We start from the raw sequence: 19,792 nt of genomic DNA on the forward strand, positions 1-19,792 counted from the left end.
TCCATGGGGCACAGATCTACTCACTCATGACCTGTGCATTTGGTGAGCGCCATCTCCGTGTGGGAAACGGGAGCACAAGGCCTGGCTGCTGCCCCCAAGGTGCTTACACACCGTGGGGCGACCACCTGGCCGGTGTGGCAGTGGCAGACAGACATGAGAAGTGCTGTGACAGGCCCAGTCAGGGTGTCGCAGGAGCAGAATTTCAGCTTGGAGAAGGTGTTGTATTTAATGTCAGTGGGAGGGCAGAGGGACACGGGGAGGCAGGAGTGGAGGTGGGAGCTGGTAGAGGTCAGGGGGAGGCAGAGACAGGAGGTTAACTGTGCCTTAAAGGCCCAGGCCAGGGGAGAGTGTAGGAGGCCAGAAATGTCGTGACAGGACAGGGAGCAGACTTTTGGGGACACAGGGACAAGTTCTTGATCTGACCCCCCCCCCATACTTGGTGGCCCTCAGGAGTAGGCTGCTCGGGGCCTGAGCCGTCTTTCTTCTTTGCCTCTCCACTGGACTGAGCACTTGACCACATTCGTCTCCCTGGGGGTCACCTCCAGGAAGCCCTCCCAACCTGCCCTCACCTGCTCAGGCTGTGACCCTTTGCGGCCACCACACACAGCCCTGGAACTCTTCCAGACCCTCCACCCTCCAGTCAGAGCTCCTGGGGGTCAGGTGCCACCTTGCCCATCTCTGAGTCCCTGGACCCTGCACTCTGCTTGGTGTGGCCAAGACATCTAGTAAAAGCTGGTGAAGAGGAAAGCAGGTAACTGATCGCTTCATAAGCGAGGAGGCATTCTGCGGGTGTTTGACTCAAATCTGGTTCAAATCTTGACTCTGCCACTGCCAGTTTCACGTGACCTGGAACAGGTTTTTTTAACCTTCCTGAACCGCAGTCTCTTCTCAGTGGAATGGTCATACCCATCCTGCAGGATGATTACAAGGATTAAATGAGATACTACAGGTAGAACAGACAACACAATGCCTAGCACATAGTAAGTGCTCAATAAATGGCAATGGTTGCTTGCTACCTCTGGTCTTACTTTTGTTGCCCCAGTTTCCTGGAACTTATTCCTACCAGTCAGGGTATTTGGGCTGCAAGTAATAGGGTGCAGTACTAAAAGAAATTTAAATAAAGAGTAGGAGTTTTATTCTTCTCACTTAGCAAGAAGTCAAAAAATAGGTAGTTCCAGGATTGACATGGTACCTCAAAAGGTCTTTGGGGTTGACTTCTCTATAGTTCTCTTGGCCTTCCTCTCCTGATCACAAAATAGCTGCTTCAGCTCCATATATCACACCTTCATAGGACAAGGTTCAAGGCAGGAAGAAGGAGGGCGGGAAGAACTCTTTCCTAGCATACCTCAAGAAGGTTTCCTTTTGTGTCATTGGCTAGATTCAGTCACAAGCCTCAGCTACCAAGGGACCTGGGAACTAATAAAGGTGTCTGCCATCATGGGAGGTGGGTTCTGCTGGCCAGAAAGAAGGGGACGGGGAATTATGGCTGCAGAGAAACTACCAGCACCACCTGTGCCACCATCCGAGAGGGTGCTCGTGACGAGGGATGAGTCGATGGCCCCTGCTACCCATCTCAGAGCCGCTGCCCAGTGAGCCTCAGGTGTTCTCGTTGTTGATAATGAAGTACATGCACAGGCCTTGGGTTTGGCCCCCAGCTTTGCAAAAATAGCAATAATTAATAAGGCAGCCCCCTCCTCTGTCTACAGGTTAGAAAACATCTCAGACGTTCTGTTCCCAAGCAAGCCTGTCTCCATCCCCTGCAAAAGGCCAATGCGCTCCCGGCTGTGGCCCATGCCTGTTCCAGACTGGAAGACTCCGTCTTTCTGGAAGCTTCCCTAGCCTGAGAACCCTTCCTGATAAACCCCCTCCTAACAGACCAGCTCATGGACAGAGAGAGCTCTGCGAACCTCCTGCCATGAACCTGGACTGTGTGCCAGCCCTGTCCCAGGCACCACCCAGGAAGGCACTGAGCAGTGAGCTGCCGTCCCCGGTCCCCCGCCACCCTCGTTCAGGGACTGTTCTGGCCTACGTGGCTGAGGGGCTGTGGCCCTGAGGGGCGTTCAGGAAGCCGTTGCTGCCGGGGGTTGATCTGACTGCAGCGAGTGTTTCAAAACCTCCATCTTTTTAAAGTCCAGATGGGCTGTTGGTTCTGGCTATCTTCAGGAAACACCCCGTGGTGGTTTTGGTCCGTGTGGAGCATAAAAGCAAACCTCGAGGATATTTTTTCTCATCTGTGCTGCAGATATCATAGATGCTCTTCCTTACAATAATTCTATTTATTTTTTTAAAATGTAGAAATAGTGGGCCAGAGTGGGGGTCAGCAACTCCTCTGCCAAGGGTCGGATGCTTTAGGCTCCTGGTGTCCAGGGGCCTGGGTTGCAGTTACTCGGCTTTGCTGCTGGGGCCCCAGGGCGGCCATGCGCAGTCTGTAATGGAGTGTGTGTGGCTGTGTGCCAATAAAACTTTATTTATAAGATCAAGTTATGGGCCAGAGTTGTCCCGCGCAGGGCTGCGGTTTGCTGACCTCTGCTGAGGGTGAGGAGCTTTGGACCAGGAGTGGGGAAGCCCAGATTCCATTGGGGCTCTGCCCCTCCCCAGGAGGGGACGTGAGAGCCTCTGCAGCCCAGGCGCTCACCTATAACGTCAGGGAGGGCAAAGTGGCAGGTCCATGCCCCTGCCCAGGGAGTGACCAGTACCTGGTGGAGCTCAGTAGTCACTAGACAGGGTCAGCCTCTGCGATAGGTGAGTGTGGCCACCAGCTCCAAGATAGATGGAGGTCTGAACCTGGAGCCGTCACTTAGTCTCCAGGTCTGGGTTTCCTTGTTTCTACATGGGTGCCAGGGTGCCTCCCGCCCCAAGGGGTTTGGGTCACGCCCCACTTTTCTTTGCAAAAAAAAAAATGTGGCTTAAAATCTGCGATGGTTACGCAGTGAATACAGTATGTTTATGGTGGCTTTTGTGTGCCACGTGTTGTCCTAAGCACATGCCAAACGCTCACTTAATCATTCCAACCCCATGAAATAGGTTTCCTTGTTATCGCCAGTGTTTTACAGATTAAAAATTAAAAAAAAAAAAAGCGCCCAAGGCACAGATCAGTGGAGTCACTGACCCTGGAACCACGGCCTGGGGCAGATGGGGCTGGACCCAGATCCGTGCTCTTTATCCTTTGCTCCTGTTCTCAGAGGCTTCTCTTCATCCAAGACTTTCTCTGTGAACAAGGCCAGGCCAGGCCCCTGCCCTTGGCCTGGGCCATCCCTGATATACATTGACCCCTAAGCAACGTTCACCTGGCTCCGTCATTCCCTAAGTCAGCCCTGCACATGCCACAGCCACCCGGGGGATCCCGGGAGCGGGCAGGGCTGGGCCCGTGCTGTCACCGCAGTAGCCGGGGCTGCCGTTGGCTGCGGCTCTGCAGGAGCCAGGCCCTGCTCCGGGTCCTTCCTCTCCCCGGCTTATCTCCGAGGCAGGTGCTGTTATCATCTGCATTTTACAGCAGAGGGGAGAAACCGAGAGGTAAAGTAGGGACACGGGGCTGTCACCAAGGGAGCCAGGATTCCCCAGGTAGGACGTTGGGGTCTGACTCTCTCCTGTCCTACCTGCTCCCTGGTGGGTCACCCTGTGACAAACGTCAGTGCTGGCTCAGCCGAGGGAGCGCGTTCTGCCCGCCTCACCTGCTCAGGGTGTCACCTTGTTTAATACTTAAGCACAATCAGGAAGCTGGTCCCTTAAACCCACTGTGCCTTCAAGAACACTGAGGCACAGAGAGGTCGAGTTACTTTCCCGGAGGCTATGCTGTTCAGCTCCCCTTCCAGGCTCAAGGGAAGGGTGGCCAGCAGAGCCCAGGGAGCCACCTTGCCCAGGATCCTGCCCCCTCCCTGGGGTTCCCGTGTCCATGACTGGCAGACGCAGGATATGAAGGCCCACCCTCGTGCTCCCCTGGGGGCCGTCCCACCTTGAGAACTCCCCGGGGGTCAGCTGGGTCTCCCCTGGAGACACATGGCAGCTCTGCCCAGCTCCCTGCCTCCCTCACCAGGCCTTGATCCGGGGGCAGCCCTGATGGTCTTCTTTTCAGACCAGCTTCTTCTAGTACCCTCCATGGCAGGGGGAGGCCAGGATTTGAACTCAGGCTCTTGGCCGCTCCAGCGCAGCTCTAGCCTGAGGCGACTCTCCTGACCAGCAGCAGCACCAAGGAGTAGGCTGGGTGGGTGCAAGCGGGGGGCAACCGACTGGCCTCTGGGGGGCCGAGTCACCCCGATGCCCACAGTTCCCCCCCAGGCAGAGCCGGTGCTGGGGGCTCACCTGAGCACACCTGGTGGAGGGCTCCTCCTCCACAGGGGCCTGGGGGCTCCCTCATTGGACTACCCAGGACCTGTCCCCGCTCTGTCCTCACAGTCCGGTGGCCCTGGGATGGCCTCTTTACTCCAGCGTCTCCCGGGCCCCGAACCGCACCAGAGACCACATCTGGCTCTCCCGGGATCCCGGCCTCCCGCGTGGCCAGGCGGTCCCCACGAGCCCGGGGTCTAAGTGGTGCCTATCTTGCAGCTCCTTCTGCACCGAGTTTGTGACGGGCCTGGTGAGGTGGCTGGCGCTGTCCGAAGCCGTCCTGCCGACCATGACTGCTTTCACCAGCGGCCTGGGGGGCGAAGGGGCAGAACTGTTCGCTCAGAGTATATCGAAGGACCCCGCCCTGCAGGGCAGCCTGGGGGCCATCACGCAGGTAGGCTGGCACCTGGCCCCTCCGGGGGGACAGTGCAACAGTATTCCCCCTCCACGTCAGTTTGAAAGTCGCTCTTAGTGGGGCGGGTGGTTCAAGATAAAGGAGCCCATAATACGATGCCCACGGTCACAGCGTTGCATCACACTGTGAAGATCCACCCCAGGTGCTGTACTCACGTGGCACTTAACAGGTGCTGATGCCCCTGCAGAAACGAAGGCACTAAATTCCCCAACAGCTTTCCGAGATGGTAATACGGGAGCCGCCATCCATGCTTGGGACCAGAACTGTCTCAGATTTCAGGTTTTTATGGGTTTTAGGATATTTGCGTACATGTGATGAGATCTCGTGGTGACGGGACTCGGGTCTAACATAAGGTCATTTTATACAACATTTTTAATAATTTAGTATATGAAACAAAGTTTCCTGACCTGGTGGTATCATGTAGTTGCTCAAAAAGTTTCAGATTTTGGATTTTTTTGGATTAAGGATGCTCAACCTGTATGGCCATCCCCAGGTTACAGTTAAGAAAACCAAGACAGAGAGAGGTTAAGTAACTTGCCCAAGATCACACAGCCATAAGTAGCTGAGCCAGGATTTGAACCTTGGAGCTGCTGGAGCTGCCTCTCTCCTGAAGCAGCAGCTCTGCTGTGTGCCCTTGGGCACGTCACTCACCTGCTCTGTGTGCAGTCAGGACAGGCAGAAGCTGTTAACATGCTCCGCTGTGGGGCCACAGGCCTACGTAACAACAGTCCCTCCCCTCCTTCTCTGCTCCCTGGGGACGGGGTGGGCCGAGGGCATTGCCCACTGTCCTCCCCTTGACAAGAGGAAACAAACACCTGTCGCTCAGCCGCCCTTCAGCTCGTCAGTGACTCCGGCTTTCTTTTCCCCCAGGACCTTCTGAGCTTCTCACTCAAGGACGGTAAGTGGATGTGCTAAGTTTGTGAGTGTGGGTGGCCACCGCCAGGGGAGCCCTGGCAGCCTCAGGCCGGGCTCTGAGGCCTCCTGGCGCAGGGAGGCCACCGGGGTGAGCCGCACACCCTGCCGCACCCTGCCCTGGGCCGTTCCCCCGGAGTAACTCAGATCCAGCCCCGTTCCCGACACCCGCCGCCCCTCACATCCTCCCAGGTGACCACTGGAGTCTCCTCACTGGTCACTCTGGCTGGTAGCCTGCTGTCCACCCTGCGTCCCTTCCAGCCCTTCTGACCAGGCTGGCCTCCTGCTTCCACCTGCCCGGGGCCTCCCCACTACTTGGGAGGAAGACCTGCCCTCCACTGTGGCTCTTGTCCCTGGTCCCTGTCCCCACCTCCCCTTGCAGCTCAACCACCCCCAGTGTGGCTTCAGCCTCCGCCTCCTGACAGCTCCCAGGGCGTATTGCGCTCTCTGTACCTTGAGCTGTCAGCACCTGGCATGTGGCTCATACTTGGTAAATGTCCATTGAAGGAATTAATAAAATGGATCCTACTGCCCCATTTTATGGATGAGAAAGTCATCCATAAATGAGCTCAGAGAGGTTAGGCAATTTATCCAGAGTTGCTCAGCAAGTGACATTGTGGGACTCCACCTGCGCTATTTCTCAGGGCTCCCATAGCAAGTTACGGCAGATTGTGTGGCTTGAAACAATAGAAATGTAGTCTTTCACCATCTGTTGAAGTCCAAAGGAAGGTGTCAGCCCCATCTCTCCGAAGTCAGGGGAGGGTCCTTTGTGTCTCTTTCAGCTTCCGCTAGCTCCAGGCATCGTACCTCAGCCTGAGGCTGCTTCACCCCGTCTCTGCCCCTCTGCCCCGTCTTCCTGTGGCTTCTCCTCTCCTCTCTGCATCTCTTAAAAGGACACTTGTGCTGGGCAAGAGGGCACACACCTGTAATCCCAGCTGCTCAAGAGACTGAGGCAGGAGGATCACAAGTTGGAGGCCAGCCTCAACAACTTCGTGAGACCTTGTCTCCAAATAAAAATTTTAAAAGGGCTGGGATGTGGCTCCGTGGCAGAGTGCCCCGAGTTCCATCCCCGGTACCACATACACACATCACCCCAAGACCTTTAATTTGATTACATCTGCAAAGACCCTGTTTCCGAGCAAGGTCACCTTCACAGGCTCTGGGACGCGGACTTATCTTTTGGGGGGCCACCATTCAACCCTGGCCACCCAGGCTGCCTGCTAAGCGCCTCCCCTCCCCATGGCCCCTGTCCTCTTTGCTCCCCTCCCCCACCCTGGGCTCTGCTGTGAGTGCAAGTGCGGCCCCTTCTGTCCCCTGAAGTGAGGTTGGCCTCCAAGTCCTCTGGGTTTTTAGGTAGCCAGCAGGGAGGGGGCACGGGGGATGGAAAGGAAGTCCCCAGCCGCCGCCTCGCCAGGTGATGGGGAAACCTTGCCGGCTCCCCACGGCTCCCCACTGCTTCCCACCCAGGCTGCGGTGGGGGGGGAGCAGGCGGCAGGTGGAGGGACTGCAGGGGGCGGTGGGCAGCAGGTGGCCAGCTCTGAGGGCCTGGGGGGGCACTGGGGCAGCTGGCCGGGGGGAGGAGCAGGGCTTCCTTGAGGCCAGCAGCAGAGAGCCGGTGAGGGGCTGCCCCCAAGGGTCCTTCTGGGGCAGAGACACCAGGTGTGGGGGCCGAGGAGCGGGGGACCCAGAAGCAGCAGCTCCGCTCTGAAGTCCCCACTGCCTGGCGCCAGCTACAAGGGTGTTAGCGTCCTGCCTCAGGGTCCTGTGCTTCTCTGATGACCCTTTTGTTTGTAAAGTGAGGGTCAGAGACCCTAAAAATATAGGGAGCGGGGACTTCCTCAGGCCACCCGCAGGTCCTACCGACTGTGTTCTCATGTTGCTTTCCAACTAACCTCTGTGTAGTGCAGTCACCGCCAGGTGGCAGGTAGGTCACCGGCTTGAAGGCTTCAGTGATGAAGATCATAAGTTTTTTTTACTCCTTTTGTAATTTTTTATTCTAATTTGTTATCTGTGACAGCAGAACGTATTACAATTCGCATTACATATTACATATATAGAGCTCTGCTCGTATACAAAGTACATTCTCACCACCATGTCTTCTTCACACATGAACTTAGGGTAGTGATGTCCATCTCATTCCACTGTCTTTTTTTACCCCCTTGCCCCCAGCCTCCCTCTCCCTCCCTTTTGCCCTATCTAGAGTTCGTCTTTTCCTCCCATGCTCCCCCTCCCAACCCCGCTATGAATCAGCGTCCTTATATCAGAGAAATCATGCAGCATTTGGTTTTTTGAGATTGGCTAACTTCATTTAGCATTATCTTCTCCAACTCCATCCATTTACCTGCAAGTGCCATGATTTTATTCTCTTTTATTGCTGAGTAATATTCCATTGTGTATATATAAGCCACATTTTCTTTATCCGTTCATCTACTGAAGGGCATCTGGGTTGGTTCCACAGTTTAGCTATTGTGGATTGAGTTGCGATAAACATTGATGTGGCTGTGTCCCTGTAGTGCCGCAGTCCGGCTGCAGCAAAATAACCAGGGGGTGACAAAGAACTTGTGTAGATTGATACAGCAGGAGTGGGAGCCCTTTATTGTAGGACCGGAGGGGTATATATATATATATACATTCCACACAGCTTATCTTAATTAACATAAACTAGATACAGCAGTCAACCAATAAGGAATCTCCACACTTAATGGCTCGCTGGCGTTACTTCACAAACCACTCCCTCTGGCATTTTGCCAGGCGCCATCCTGACTTGTTTACAGACTCTAACTCCCCGTACAGGCCACCAAATGCCACAGTCTGGCTGGGCACAAAATAACCGAGCCACCACAAAAGCCTTGTAGATTCAAACAGCAGCTCTTTATTCCCGAACTGTCACCGGCACTCTACACACACGTTCTGGGAAAATCCACCCTCCACCGGGCTCTGCGTACCAAATACCCACGAGAACTCAACGGGAACTCCAGGAGCAGGCGCCTGAGGCAGCAGGATGCGCCCTATTCCCAGCAGGATCCACCCTAAACCCCGAGCAGGGTCACCTTTCAACCAAAACTCTCAAACATTCATGCAATGTCACTGCAAATGACTGGGTCCAAGGCAAGCCCATTTCCACAATGGAGAGTCCTCCCTCTAAGCAACATGGGGTAGGCGGACAAGGAAATTGCCATGCGTCATTCCTACTTGGCTATGGCTCTCAGCACTGTAATATGCTGTTTTTAAGTCCTTTGGGTATAGATGGCGGAGTGGGACAGCTGGGTCAAAGGGTAGTTCCATTCTCAGTTTTCCAAGGAGTCTCCATACTGCTTTCCAGGTTGGCTGCACCAGTTTGCAGTCCCACCCGCAGTGTCTGAGTGTGCTTTTTCCCCACATCCTCGCCAACACTTATTGTTGTCTGTATTCTTGATAACTGCCTTTCTGACTGGAGTGAGATGAGATCTCAGGGTAGTTTTGATCTGCATTTCTCTAGTTGCTAGAGAGGTTGAACATTTTTTCATGTACTTGTTGATTGACTGTATGTCCTCCTCTGAGAAGTGTCTGTTCAGTTCCTTGGCCCATTTGTTGATTGGGTTATTTGGTTTTTTAGTGTTAAGATTTTTGAGTTCTTTATCTATCCTAGAGATAAAAAAAAAAGAAAAAGAAAAAAACACCCCTAAACCCTTGCTCCTTCCAGCGTGGTCCACGGACCAGCAGCTTCAGCACCCGGAGCTGAGGCGGAAATACGCGGTTTCAGGCCCACTCAGACCCGCTGGGCTCCGATCTTCCTGTGCTGCTCTAGGACTTCACCCCCAAAGCTAGTTTTCGGTCCTTGTCTTTGTGACGGTGCTGCTGTAACAGAATGCCTGAGGTCGGGCTACTTGTAAAGAGCAGAGTTTAATTCCTTTCAGTTCTAGAAGCTAAGTCCAAGGTCAAGGGCATGTAACAAGAGCCTCATGCTGTGTCACCCCATAGCAGAAGGTGGGAGGGCACGAGGGTTCCAAACTAGTCCTCTTCTCAGGAACGCGCCCCATGGTAGTGAACCCCTCAGTGACAATGAGCCCATTCTAGTGGTGACACCGCCCCCATGGTGATGGCATCCATCCCCGATAGCTCAGTTAGCTTTTGGGGTCCTGCCTCCTAACACTGGTGCCTTGGGGATTCAGTTTTGACATGGGTTTTGGGGGAACACTCAAATCTCTATCCAAAAGAAGCATTTTCACCCCATGTCTTACAGCCAGGTGGGACCTCACAGGGTGACAGGGCCAGCCACCCCCTTCAGGCAGGCAAAGTGCTCAGTCACACCTCTGCCCAGCAGAGAAGGAGGCGGGCAGCCCCTGAGCGGGCAGAGGAGGTGGCCTTGGAACCCTGCTGAGTCCTTGGACCCCAGGTTTGGAGCGTCTCCTGCCCACCCCCCACCGTGGTCGCCAGAGCTCTCCCTCAGAGACTTCATAACGAGGGATCGCATCTTTCTTTTTTTTTAAATCAGGAGTGAGGGAAGAACGGCCTGGCTGGCCCCGTGGGCTGCCTTGGAGAGAGGCTGAGTTTGCACGTGGCCTGAGGCTCAGGTTGCTGGGGAGCAGGGCAGCACCTCACCACGCAGAGCCTAAAAGGGTAGTCATTGTCACGACAAAGCCACCTCTCATGGACACCAGGCAGGATCCTAGGGGCTCGTGCGGACGTGTAACCCTCTACCCCATGAGGGGTCGAGGCTGCTGCTCCCACTTTGCAGACCTGGGACTCGCCCCTCAAGGGCAACCTGGATGATCTGCTCTTATTGACGGGGAGGGGGGGTGGGGAGGAAGCCCAGAGAGGGAAACTGGCTTTCCCGGAGACACACAGTGGCAGAGTAGACACACGGTGGCTTGAGTGGGTCTAGAGAGCCCATCTTGCCCCCTTCCCACCTGCCCAAGGGTGTTCTCCTGGGCAGCTCCTACACCAGCTCTGCTTTGTCCATTTCTACTGAGCCACCTGTGAAGGACAGGGCAGAAGGAGCCCTTGAATTTTAACCCGCCTCCTTCTCTGCTGGGGCAGAGGTATGACGGAGTCACTTGAATTTTAACCGGGGAAGTCAACCTGCCCCCGGGTTAAAATCCAAGCTCCCTTTGGCAAGTGACTGGACGTCTCTGCCCAGTTTCCTCAGGTGACCTGCGGGAATAACTGCAGATTCACATGCTGTCTCTGAGACTCCTGTTCTGTGTGACCTTGATCAAGCCACTTAATCTCTCTGGATTGCAATCTCAAATACAAATAAGGGGCGAGAGCCAGAGCCAGATATTCCATCCAAAAGGACTTTGTTGTTTGCTCCTAAGATCTTTTGTTGTAAGAACAGTCAAGGATCTTTCAAGGAGAAAGTCACTGTCCTAGTTGAGCCAGCTGCCCTTGTCCTTCCCCACGGGCTCCCCGAGGGCAGAGCCCCTGTCTGGCCGGTTGGCCGTGGTGTCTCGGCCTCTGTGACATTGAGGGTACGTGGTGGGCATTTGGTAATTGCTGGAGTGAGGGAGAGACAAAGGAAGAATGGGTGGATGGATGGATGGATCCAAGAATGGGGAGAAGGGAAGGAAGAAGTCAGGACAGAGAGAGGGACACAGAAGTGTCTTACACCCACAGCAGGCGCGGGCAGAGGAGGCTCCCTCCCTGGGTGCGGGTGTGAGCGGGTGAGTGACCATGGAATCGGCCCGGGAAGTCAAGTTGAAAGCTGCGTGGCTCAGAACTCCTGGAGGCTTGGCTGACAGCTCAGGGACCCTGGCCACAGAGGCTGCGTGCCGGCGGCTGGTGGATGTTTTACAAGCGGGAATCATTTTCCTCTCATGGAGTGTGTCCTGCCGCGCTCTCGGCCCACGTGACGGTAAGAGCAGGTCTTCTGTGATGAAGGTCAGCAGCTCCGAGATGGAAGTACGGGCCACTCGACCGCTGGACAGAGCTTGGGCAGGGTGGGGAGCCTGTGTGCTACAGGATTTTTTTTTAAATCTATTGATTGATTGGTATCAGGGATTGAAGCCAGGGCTCTTAACCACTGAGCCACATCCCCAGCCCCTTTACTGTCTGTCGGGGTCCTTGATCAATATCAAAACAGCGTGGTTCATCCATTTAGCAAATAAGGGCTGCACACCTGCTCTGTGTACCCACCTTGTGCAAGGCCCTGGGAGTAATTCTGACAGCAGATACTGATTGAGCACCTACGGTATGCCTGGCTCTGAGCCAGGTGCTTTCCTTACAGGTGCTAATTGTTTAAGCTTCACAAAGAGCCTCCGAGGTAGTTGCTGTGACTGAACCCATTTTACAAAAGGGAAAACTGACCCAGGTGGTGGTGGGGGGTCCAGCTCTTAATTCGCTCTCATCAACCTGGCAATGCGTGGAGACCTCCTCCCTACAGCTGGTTTAAGAGGCCAGAGAATGAGGGGCGGGTGCCAGGCCTGGTGCCACCGGAGCACCGTGCATCTTGCTGATTTGTATCAGAGACGGCGGAGCTGGAGGAGCCTCAGGAAGGGCCCCTCCTCTCTGCCCTCTGCCCCCACCCCGGCCGGTCTCGAAGTCAGCTTGTCGACCTCCTTAGCGTCATTGACTGTCCAGGGCAGGAATCAGTGCCCAAGAATGAAACCGCTGCCCTGAGAGGGGGCCCCCAGCCAGGCCCTGCCTCCCAAAGTGGAGACCCTGGGCCCACGCAGAAGCTCAGACCCCTGCTCAGGCAGGGCGACGTGGGGTTGGAACGCAGTGTGGTTTCTCCCTCATGGGAAAAAAGCCACATCAGGGAAGAATGGGATCAATAACCAGAATTCCCTCCAGAAGCAATGTACTGAGAGAAGCTGGTGAATCAAGGGATGGCCGCAGAGTGGGCAGGGCTGGCAGTTATATGTGTGGCCCAGGAGGGGGTCCCGGACCCCAGGGAGCAGAGAGACCAAGAGCCCCACCCTGATACAGCAGCAGGGCCACAGGCTTACCAGACAGGATGGAGACGTGACAGTTCACCACACCACGGCGGGTATTCGCTGCTATTTACTGTGCACTTACTGTGTGCCAGGTTCTGGCCAGACGCACTGCAAACCACAGCCAAGTCAGTTTTCAAAGTATTTTTGGAGCAGGCGTGTGGAACAGAGGCAGGGCCCTTGCCCAGCACACACGAGGCCCTGGGTTCCATCCTGAGCACCAGAAGAAGAAAAGAGGAAGCATTCTTGTTCCTGTTTCACAGGTGAAGAAACTGAGGCTCAGAGAGGTCAAGAGACTCACCTGAAGCCATTCGGTCAGTAGGTAGTCAGATGAACACTCCAACCCGGGTTTCTGGAACAAGGGGTAAAGTTTCTGCCTCAGGGTTCCTTTAATTTGGTCTGGAGGGCAGCCCCCCAAGGGCTGGGATTGACGGCAGTCTCTTCCCAAAGGAAGCCACAAGTGGTCCCTGCACCTCTCCCAGTGGGTGCCTTAGTGCCAAGCTCCAGAGGCGCTGCTCATCCTCGATGCGTAAGTCCACGCCAGACAATGAGGGGCACCGTGCAGTAGCTGTGCTGAGAGGTGCCGCTGGGCAAGGGCCCAGGAATGTGCATTCCAGCCCCGGCTCTGGCAGGAGTGTTCCCAGCTTCCCCACCCAGGGGACCAGCGGGGCTGCCCGGACTCCCTGTGCTTGTGTGTCCCGTGGGCAGCTGGGCATGGATGGCACACTCCTACCCCCTGGTGGCAGGGCTGATGCCTGGTTTGCCCTCCAGCCTCCAACCACCCAACTCTCCAAAGAACTGGTCTCCTGGGTCATCTGTCAACTTTAAGTGTGCCTGTGGCCCATGGCCTAGGGTTATCCCTGAGTATGACTGTGACCCATGTGCACAGGGGATCGGATTCGCAGCTGGCCGTGTGGGCTTGTCCTAGAGCCCCTTGTTCAAGAGCCGGGGATTTCCCTTTAGAAGACAGCCACAGTGGGATGAGCAGAAACGTCGTCAGATCCCTGGATCACAATCCATCGCTCTCTCAGCTGTGTGACTTTGGGAAAGTTCCTTAACCTCTCTGCGTGTGTTCTTCCCTCAGTTGGCAAAATGGGGCGTCGTAATGCTTCCTAGGAAGGTGGGGGGCTCAGCAGCCACAGACACAAGCTCCGGCACTTAAGTCAGGCCCAGGTGCTGGTTTCCTTCCCTGCCGAGGTGTGGGAGGGTCTCTTGGTCACACTCCTAACTCTGGGCAGGAGTGATCCTGGACACCCCTAACCTGGAAGAGCTGGTCTCTGCGGCAGGAGAGCCCCCTGCTCTGTCTCTTGGAGTAGGAATCACCTGCTTCCAGAGCCCCTCCCCAGACCTCCGCATGTCCAGCAAGAAGTGTTCATGGGCTCCCTGGTGACCTTCGTGACACTGAAGTTCAAGACCCCCATCCCCCAATGTGGGGTTAAGATGCCACATCACCACGTCACTGTTGGGCTAAGGACTTCTGAAGGTCCCTGGCTGGAAGGACACGCAGGTACCCTGCCCTTGGATCTCCAGTCTAGAGGGGACCTCAGGAGCCCAGGGTGCTGCTGCTGGTGAGGGCCGCCCCCCAGGGACAGAGCACCCACTGCCGCACATCTACGTCAGAGGCTGCTTTGGGAGGGACCGGCGAGTGTGGACCTTGTCCTGCTGGCCCTGACTTGGTTCCCAGGTCACCAGGGGGCTCAAGGGCACAGCTTCTGTGGCCAGACTGCCCACTTTGCGACTTGCTGGCAGGTGAACGCGGGCGGTGGCCAGAGCGCACTGCGCCTGTTTCCACTTTGATAAGATTTTTGTCACCACTGCCTCCTGGGTGGTCAGAGGACCTGGGAGACCTGTGCCCACCGAGCATGAGGCACAGACTCAGAGCAACCAGCGGCTGAATGAAGCTTCCAGATCAGTCGCTCACGAGCCATGGGACACTTCTGTCTGAAGGGGACAGAGACCCCCCAGCGTCACCACCCGCCATGTTTTAGACCTCTCCCAACAGAGTCCCGCTCGTGGGAAGATGATCAAAGCTGTTTTGTTTTAGGCAGGGGCCCGAGTGTCAGGGACAGGGGCCCACGTGCCAGGGACGCCCAGTGAATCTGGAACTTAGATTCTGGAGAGAAAGACAGGCAGAGAAGGAGGTGTCAGCTGGTGATGCGAAGAGGTCATTCACAGTAAGGAAGCAGAAAGCAGCGGAGTGGGCCAGGGAGGGCTTCCTGGAGGAGGTGGCCCTGAGGAAGGAAACTGAGCCACGAGCAGGTCTCAGAAAGAGGGCTCTGGACACTCAGGCTCGGGCACTTAGGGGAATTCACTGCTGTGAGAGAAAATCCCACTCGGAGGAGGAGAGGCCTCAGCCACTGAGTCCCCTCTCTCCCCTGTGTGCCCTGGGGGAGCAGGACTTGGACGGTTCTGGAAACAGTAAGTCTCAAGAGGACGTGGGAAGCGGAAAGGTTTTTTGTGTTTGCTGCTTGGGGTGAGTGGGCTCAGCAGAGGACCTGGCCAGCCGGGGAGAACTTCAGTTAATGAGCCAATGCATCTTAACTGTGCACCTACTAAGTCAGACATTGTCCCAGGCACAGGGACAGCAAGGAACCAGGCAACGGTTCTGTCCTTGTATGACTGACATTCTGATGGGCTGAGCCAGACAATAACCATGTACATAACCATCCATTCCCAGATAGAACAATGGTAGGAAACAGGGTAATGGGGACAGGGTGACCAGGAGAGGGGCTATTCCCATTCAGGAGCCCCTGGCCTCTCCAAGAAGTTGATATTTAAGTTGAGGCTTCACCAGTGGAAAAGCACCAGCCTGGCAGAGCTCTGGGGAAGGAACTTCCCAGGTACCCAGAACCACTCGTGCAAAGGTCCTGAGGCAGGCAGGAGCTTGGCTTCTCAGAAGGACAGATACTGGTGCATGAAGCAGGGATGGATGGAAGATGGGATGGGAGAGGGCAGCAGGAAGGGGTCTTGCAGACCATGGGAAGAAGTGTGGATTTTACTGTGAGGTGGCAGGTGGTGGCAGGGGAGATGCAGCTGAATGCATGGGCCCAGAATGTACCTGGGAGGTTGGACGTCAGAATGAGGACACCAGAGGAGTCGAGAAGGCTGCCAGGGCCCAGAGTGGAAGGGTGGACAGGCCCTGCAGCGGGGAGTTGGCACCTGGCAGCGGGCAGTGGTACCAGGACTGGAGAACCCCAGCGTCCCTGGTAGCCTGGGGCTCGGGACCCCACCCACCTGCCTCAGACCAGCAGCCACTCGCCCAGATGCTAGGAGTGACCCTTCCACGGAACCGAGCCCCAGTCTGACATTTCCAGGGAACATTAATCACCCTGCACCTGGCGGCCGTCTGCTAAAGGCTGAATCACTGCAGCCTTGACCCGTGGAGCCTGAGTGAGCTCTGGTTATCAGGCCGCCCATTAGTCATCAGGCGAAGCCTTGCTGTCCACACCACCTGGGGACAGCAGTTTCCCTCCCTCAGGGAGCTGCTGTGTCTGCGGAGCCGTCATTAGCCCAGTAACCCCGAGACAGGCTCTTGTCTGTCCCCTGACACGTAGTCAGCTCCTGGCCCAGGAGGCAGCCACGGGACCCCGGGCACCATGTCTGGCTCCAAGGACCCCAGGCCAGGAAGAACCTGATTTCTGCAAAAGCCAAAACCTCCAACTTCACAACCTCGGGGGCTGTGACATTGACTAGTCCCTCCCTCGGAAACCCGAGGCCAGGGAAAGGAGGGTCCTCTAAGTCAGGACTCAGGAAACCCGTGTGCCTCGCCCGCCCGAGGTGGGTGCTGGGGTGGACATCCCAACAGCCGGCCGGGCCTAGGAGAACGCAGACCAGTTCTGTCACTGCGGGACGACGCTTCAAGAGAGCGCTGGGTGGGGACCACAGACCCTCCGTGCAAGGAGAGATCCACAGGAGGTTCCAAGCGGAGCTGGGGGCTGAGCCTCATCTTGGGGAAAATGAAAGTTCAAGGCTTAAGTGACGGGCAGAATAATGTCCCCAAAGGTGTCCACCTCCAAATCCCCGGAACCCTTAACAGACCTTTTGTGGCAAAAGGACTTTGAAGCTGGAGGCATCTTGGGGTGGGGAGATGATCCCAGGCCATCTGGGGCTCAGCGGAATCCCAGGGTCCTTCTAAGAGGGAAAACAGGGCAGGGCAAGGGGGCGTTCTGTCCTGGCACCTCCAAAGGTGCCTTGATTTTAAGATATTTGGCCTTAGGACTGTGCGGTGACCCATTTGTATTGTCCTCAGCCTGGTGTTTGTTACAGCAGCCACAGGAAACTAATACAGCTCGCTTCGCACAAAGCCCTGTGGCGATTTATACGTTTTTTTTTTTTTATTGTAAAGAAAAATTTATTGAAATTTCACTGTCTCTAGGCACCACCAACTTCTGCAATTTATACTTCTTATCTCGGGGTCAGAGAGATAAAGAGATCCAAGGCCCCTTAGATAGAAAATGGCAGTGGGGGGGTTAAAACTGAGACTGTCCAGTTGACAGGCACCTGGGTGACATGTGTGCTCGGGGCTGGAGTCGGAGTTGAGGAAGGGAGGGAGCTGGGGGAGGCTGGTCCCCGCATGCAGGCTGCCAGCAGAGGCTGGGCTCTGTGGGCCGAGATGGGACAGAGGCGGAGGACCCACTGTGGATTTGCTTGGCAGGGGCCACTGAGGAGGTGCCAGTGGCCTGAGCCGGGTGGGTACCGCAGGGTGGAAAGAGCTGGATGTGGGACACAAGTTGCTAGGGACATTGCGCGTGAGGGTGAGGGACAGGAGGATGCAGAGACCCCCCGTGCCTGGCTTGGTGGTTAGGTGGTGTGTTCTGAGGCCCCCAAGAGGAGGCCACACAGGGGCCACCCACCTCCTGGCGAGTGGAGGGGGTGGCAGCTGAGGCCAGTGTGGAATCAGAGCTGGGTGGACGAGGGCCACCTTGTGTGGACAGCGCTGTCCTGGTGTTCTCAGGAGAATCGGCTCATTTTACCCCTTTCTGACCCCTCGTCCCTTACTGACCAGGTATTCGGATCGTCTTTCAGATTCCTGGACTGTGTAGTTAGAGTTCAGATGGACACTCGTGGCTGGATTTTGAGAGATTAATTTTTCCAGTTATGAAGTCCACCCAGGTTCACGATGGGTCCATTTTCTGTTGTGTCCTGTTTCCTAATTGGGACCCTAGGACACACCAGGGAATCGGTCTTCCATCCACCTTTAAAATTTGTCTTATTGTCTGAGCAATTTCGTTTCAAACATTATTGCAGAGTTTCCTTGGAACTCCTCTCGTTAGGACCCCACAGCGTCCCCTGGAGGGATGTACATTGTTTATTTAACTCCCTGATGTTAGAAATCTCCAGATTATTTCCAATTTCATGTCCTAAAACCGGACTTTACTTTCATTAGTGCTTTTATTTGCTAAATATCTTCTGTACTAAGAATTGTTTTCTTTTAAGTTTAGAATTTCAGAAATGGAATTTGTGGGACAAAGAGGATCTACCCTTTTTTAAAAAGTGGATACATAGTTGCCAAATTTCCTGTCACAAAGTTGGTACCATGGTACACTCCTGGCAGCAGTGTCTTTGAGCACTAGTTTTTATCATTTTCTTACCAACCTGGGGATTGTGTGTGTGTGTGTGTGTGACTGAGGATTGAACCCAAAGCCTCATGAACGCTAGGCAAGCACTCTACCACTGAGCCACATCTCCAGCCCCCCAACCTTGGGATTTAAATAACTGATCTTTGTCCATTGGACTGGTGAGAAGAACCACCCAGCTTTTGGTTAACATTTTGATGGTTGCGTAGTACTCCATTCTAGAAGTGGTGCTGTTTTATAACTCACAGAGCTGTGTGGGTAGGATGTTTCTAGGTTTGGCCTTTGTTAATTACACCATGGTTGGCTTCTCAGTGTTTAAAACCTGAACTGTTGATTTTTCCCCACGTTCTCTCTTTCGAGGGCGCTATGATGCCCGGGCCAGAGTACTCGTTTGCCACATGACCTCCCTGCTCCAGGTGCCCTTGGAGGAGTTGGACGTCCTTGAAGAGACATTCCTTGAGAGTCTGAAGGAAACCAAGGAGGAGGAATCTGAGTAAGAAAGCCCTACCACCCCCTCCCCACAGGGACCACAGATGTCCACCTGAGGAAATCTGCACTTTGCAGATATCAGAGCCCCTCTCCCAATTGAGAAATGGTGCTGTGGGTGCAAGGAGCACTGGACAGAGTCCCAGTGGTAGCCCAACTCCCTGTGTGACCTAAGCAAGCCGCATGCCCTCTCTGGGCCTCAGTCTTCATTTGTAAGAAGAGAGAATCAGACGAATGAATGTTAAGGCCTGGAATCTATGACTTCAACACCCCACGTCCCTAACACCCTGCTCCACTCACACTCTTGTGACAGCTTGTCCATGGGCCCAGGTGACCTGGCTTCAAATCCCACTTCTGACACCCAGTGCCATGGGATCTCTAGCAGGTGGCCACTGAAACAGTCCTACCTATACATCAGGAAGGACAAAGAGCCTCACAGAGTCACTGGGAAAGAAGACCGTGACCACACGAAGTGCCTGGCCCCGAGCTGGCACACGGCAGGTGCTCACAGGATCCCATCCTTCCCTTCCCCCGTCCCCTGTCCCTGAGCCCATCAGCTCTAGAGCAGAAGCGGAGGGAAATGACCCTGGTGACTCTTGGCCAGCTCTTTGTAAAAGGGAATCGAACCCAGGGCAATAAATCAATCCCCTTGTCGCAGCCTAATTGAGGGCGGCTGGCACCAGGCACGTCCGCCCAGCCCTGGTCCCCTTCATCCACTGTGTCTTTCTTTGAGCAGCCCGGTCACACCAGCTCAGCCCAGTTGGAAGTTTAGCCCTGAAGTCAAGTTCAGAGCCAGAGCCGCCTCCACCAGGGTTTATGGGGCAAAGGACCTTGAGAAAGGAGCAAAGGTGATTTGTGGAATTAACCTAAAACCATCCCTGCTTGACTCTTAGCGCTGCGTCAGGAAGGAGAGGCCTGGGCCAGACAGTCACCAGGGCTGCCCGGCTCTTTGGCTGTATGAGAAATTCGCAGGGTCTTGGAGCCTTGAAATTAGGGAACTTCTCGGCTCCTACTTAGAAATCTTATTGTCAGGAAGGAGTGTTTTACCTAGGGGGATTTGTTCTGATAATATCAATAACGCCAGATCAGGGAAGATGGAAACCAGACGTTCTAACACGGTCCGGCTCCAACTCTACCAGCCACGTGACCTTGAGCAAGTTTTAGCGTCT

The 19,792-nt window shown here is 55.1% G+C and overlaps 1 protein-coding gene across 4 annotated transcripts in view; it reads left to right on the top strand.

The window, feature by feature from the left end:
• The window catches only part of Tmco4 (transmembrane and coiled-coil domains 4), a 78,116-nt gene that overhangs the window by 15,932 nt on the left and 42,392 nt on the right, over positions 1–19,792 (top strand). For all 4 annotated transcript variants that reach the window (XM_046418889.2, XM_046418885.2, XM_046418886.2 and 1 more), the window contains exons 4-6: positions 4,543–4,717; positions 5,609–5,636; positions 18,498–18,630. In XM_046418889.2, coding sequence (XP_046274845.1) covers positions 4,543–4,717; positions 5,609–5,636; positions 18,498–18,630 — 336 coding nt within the window. The remainder of the gene's footprint in view (positions 1–4,542; positions 4,718–5,608; positions 5,637–18,497; positions 18,631–19,792) is intronic.

The sequence above is a fragment of the Marmota monax genome, unplaced genomic scaffold, assembly GCF_021218885.2.
Source record: "Marmota monax isolate L192 unplaced genomic scaffold, Marmota_monax_Labrador192_F-V1.1 WCK01_AAM20220418_F8-fsc00008, whole genome shotgun sequence".
Taxonomy (NCBI): Eukaryota; Metazoa; Chordata; class Mammalia; order Rodentia; family Sciuridae; genus Marmota; species Marmota monax.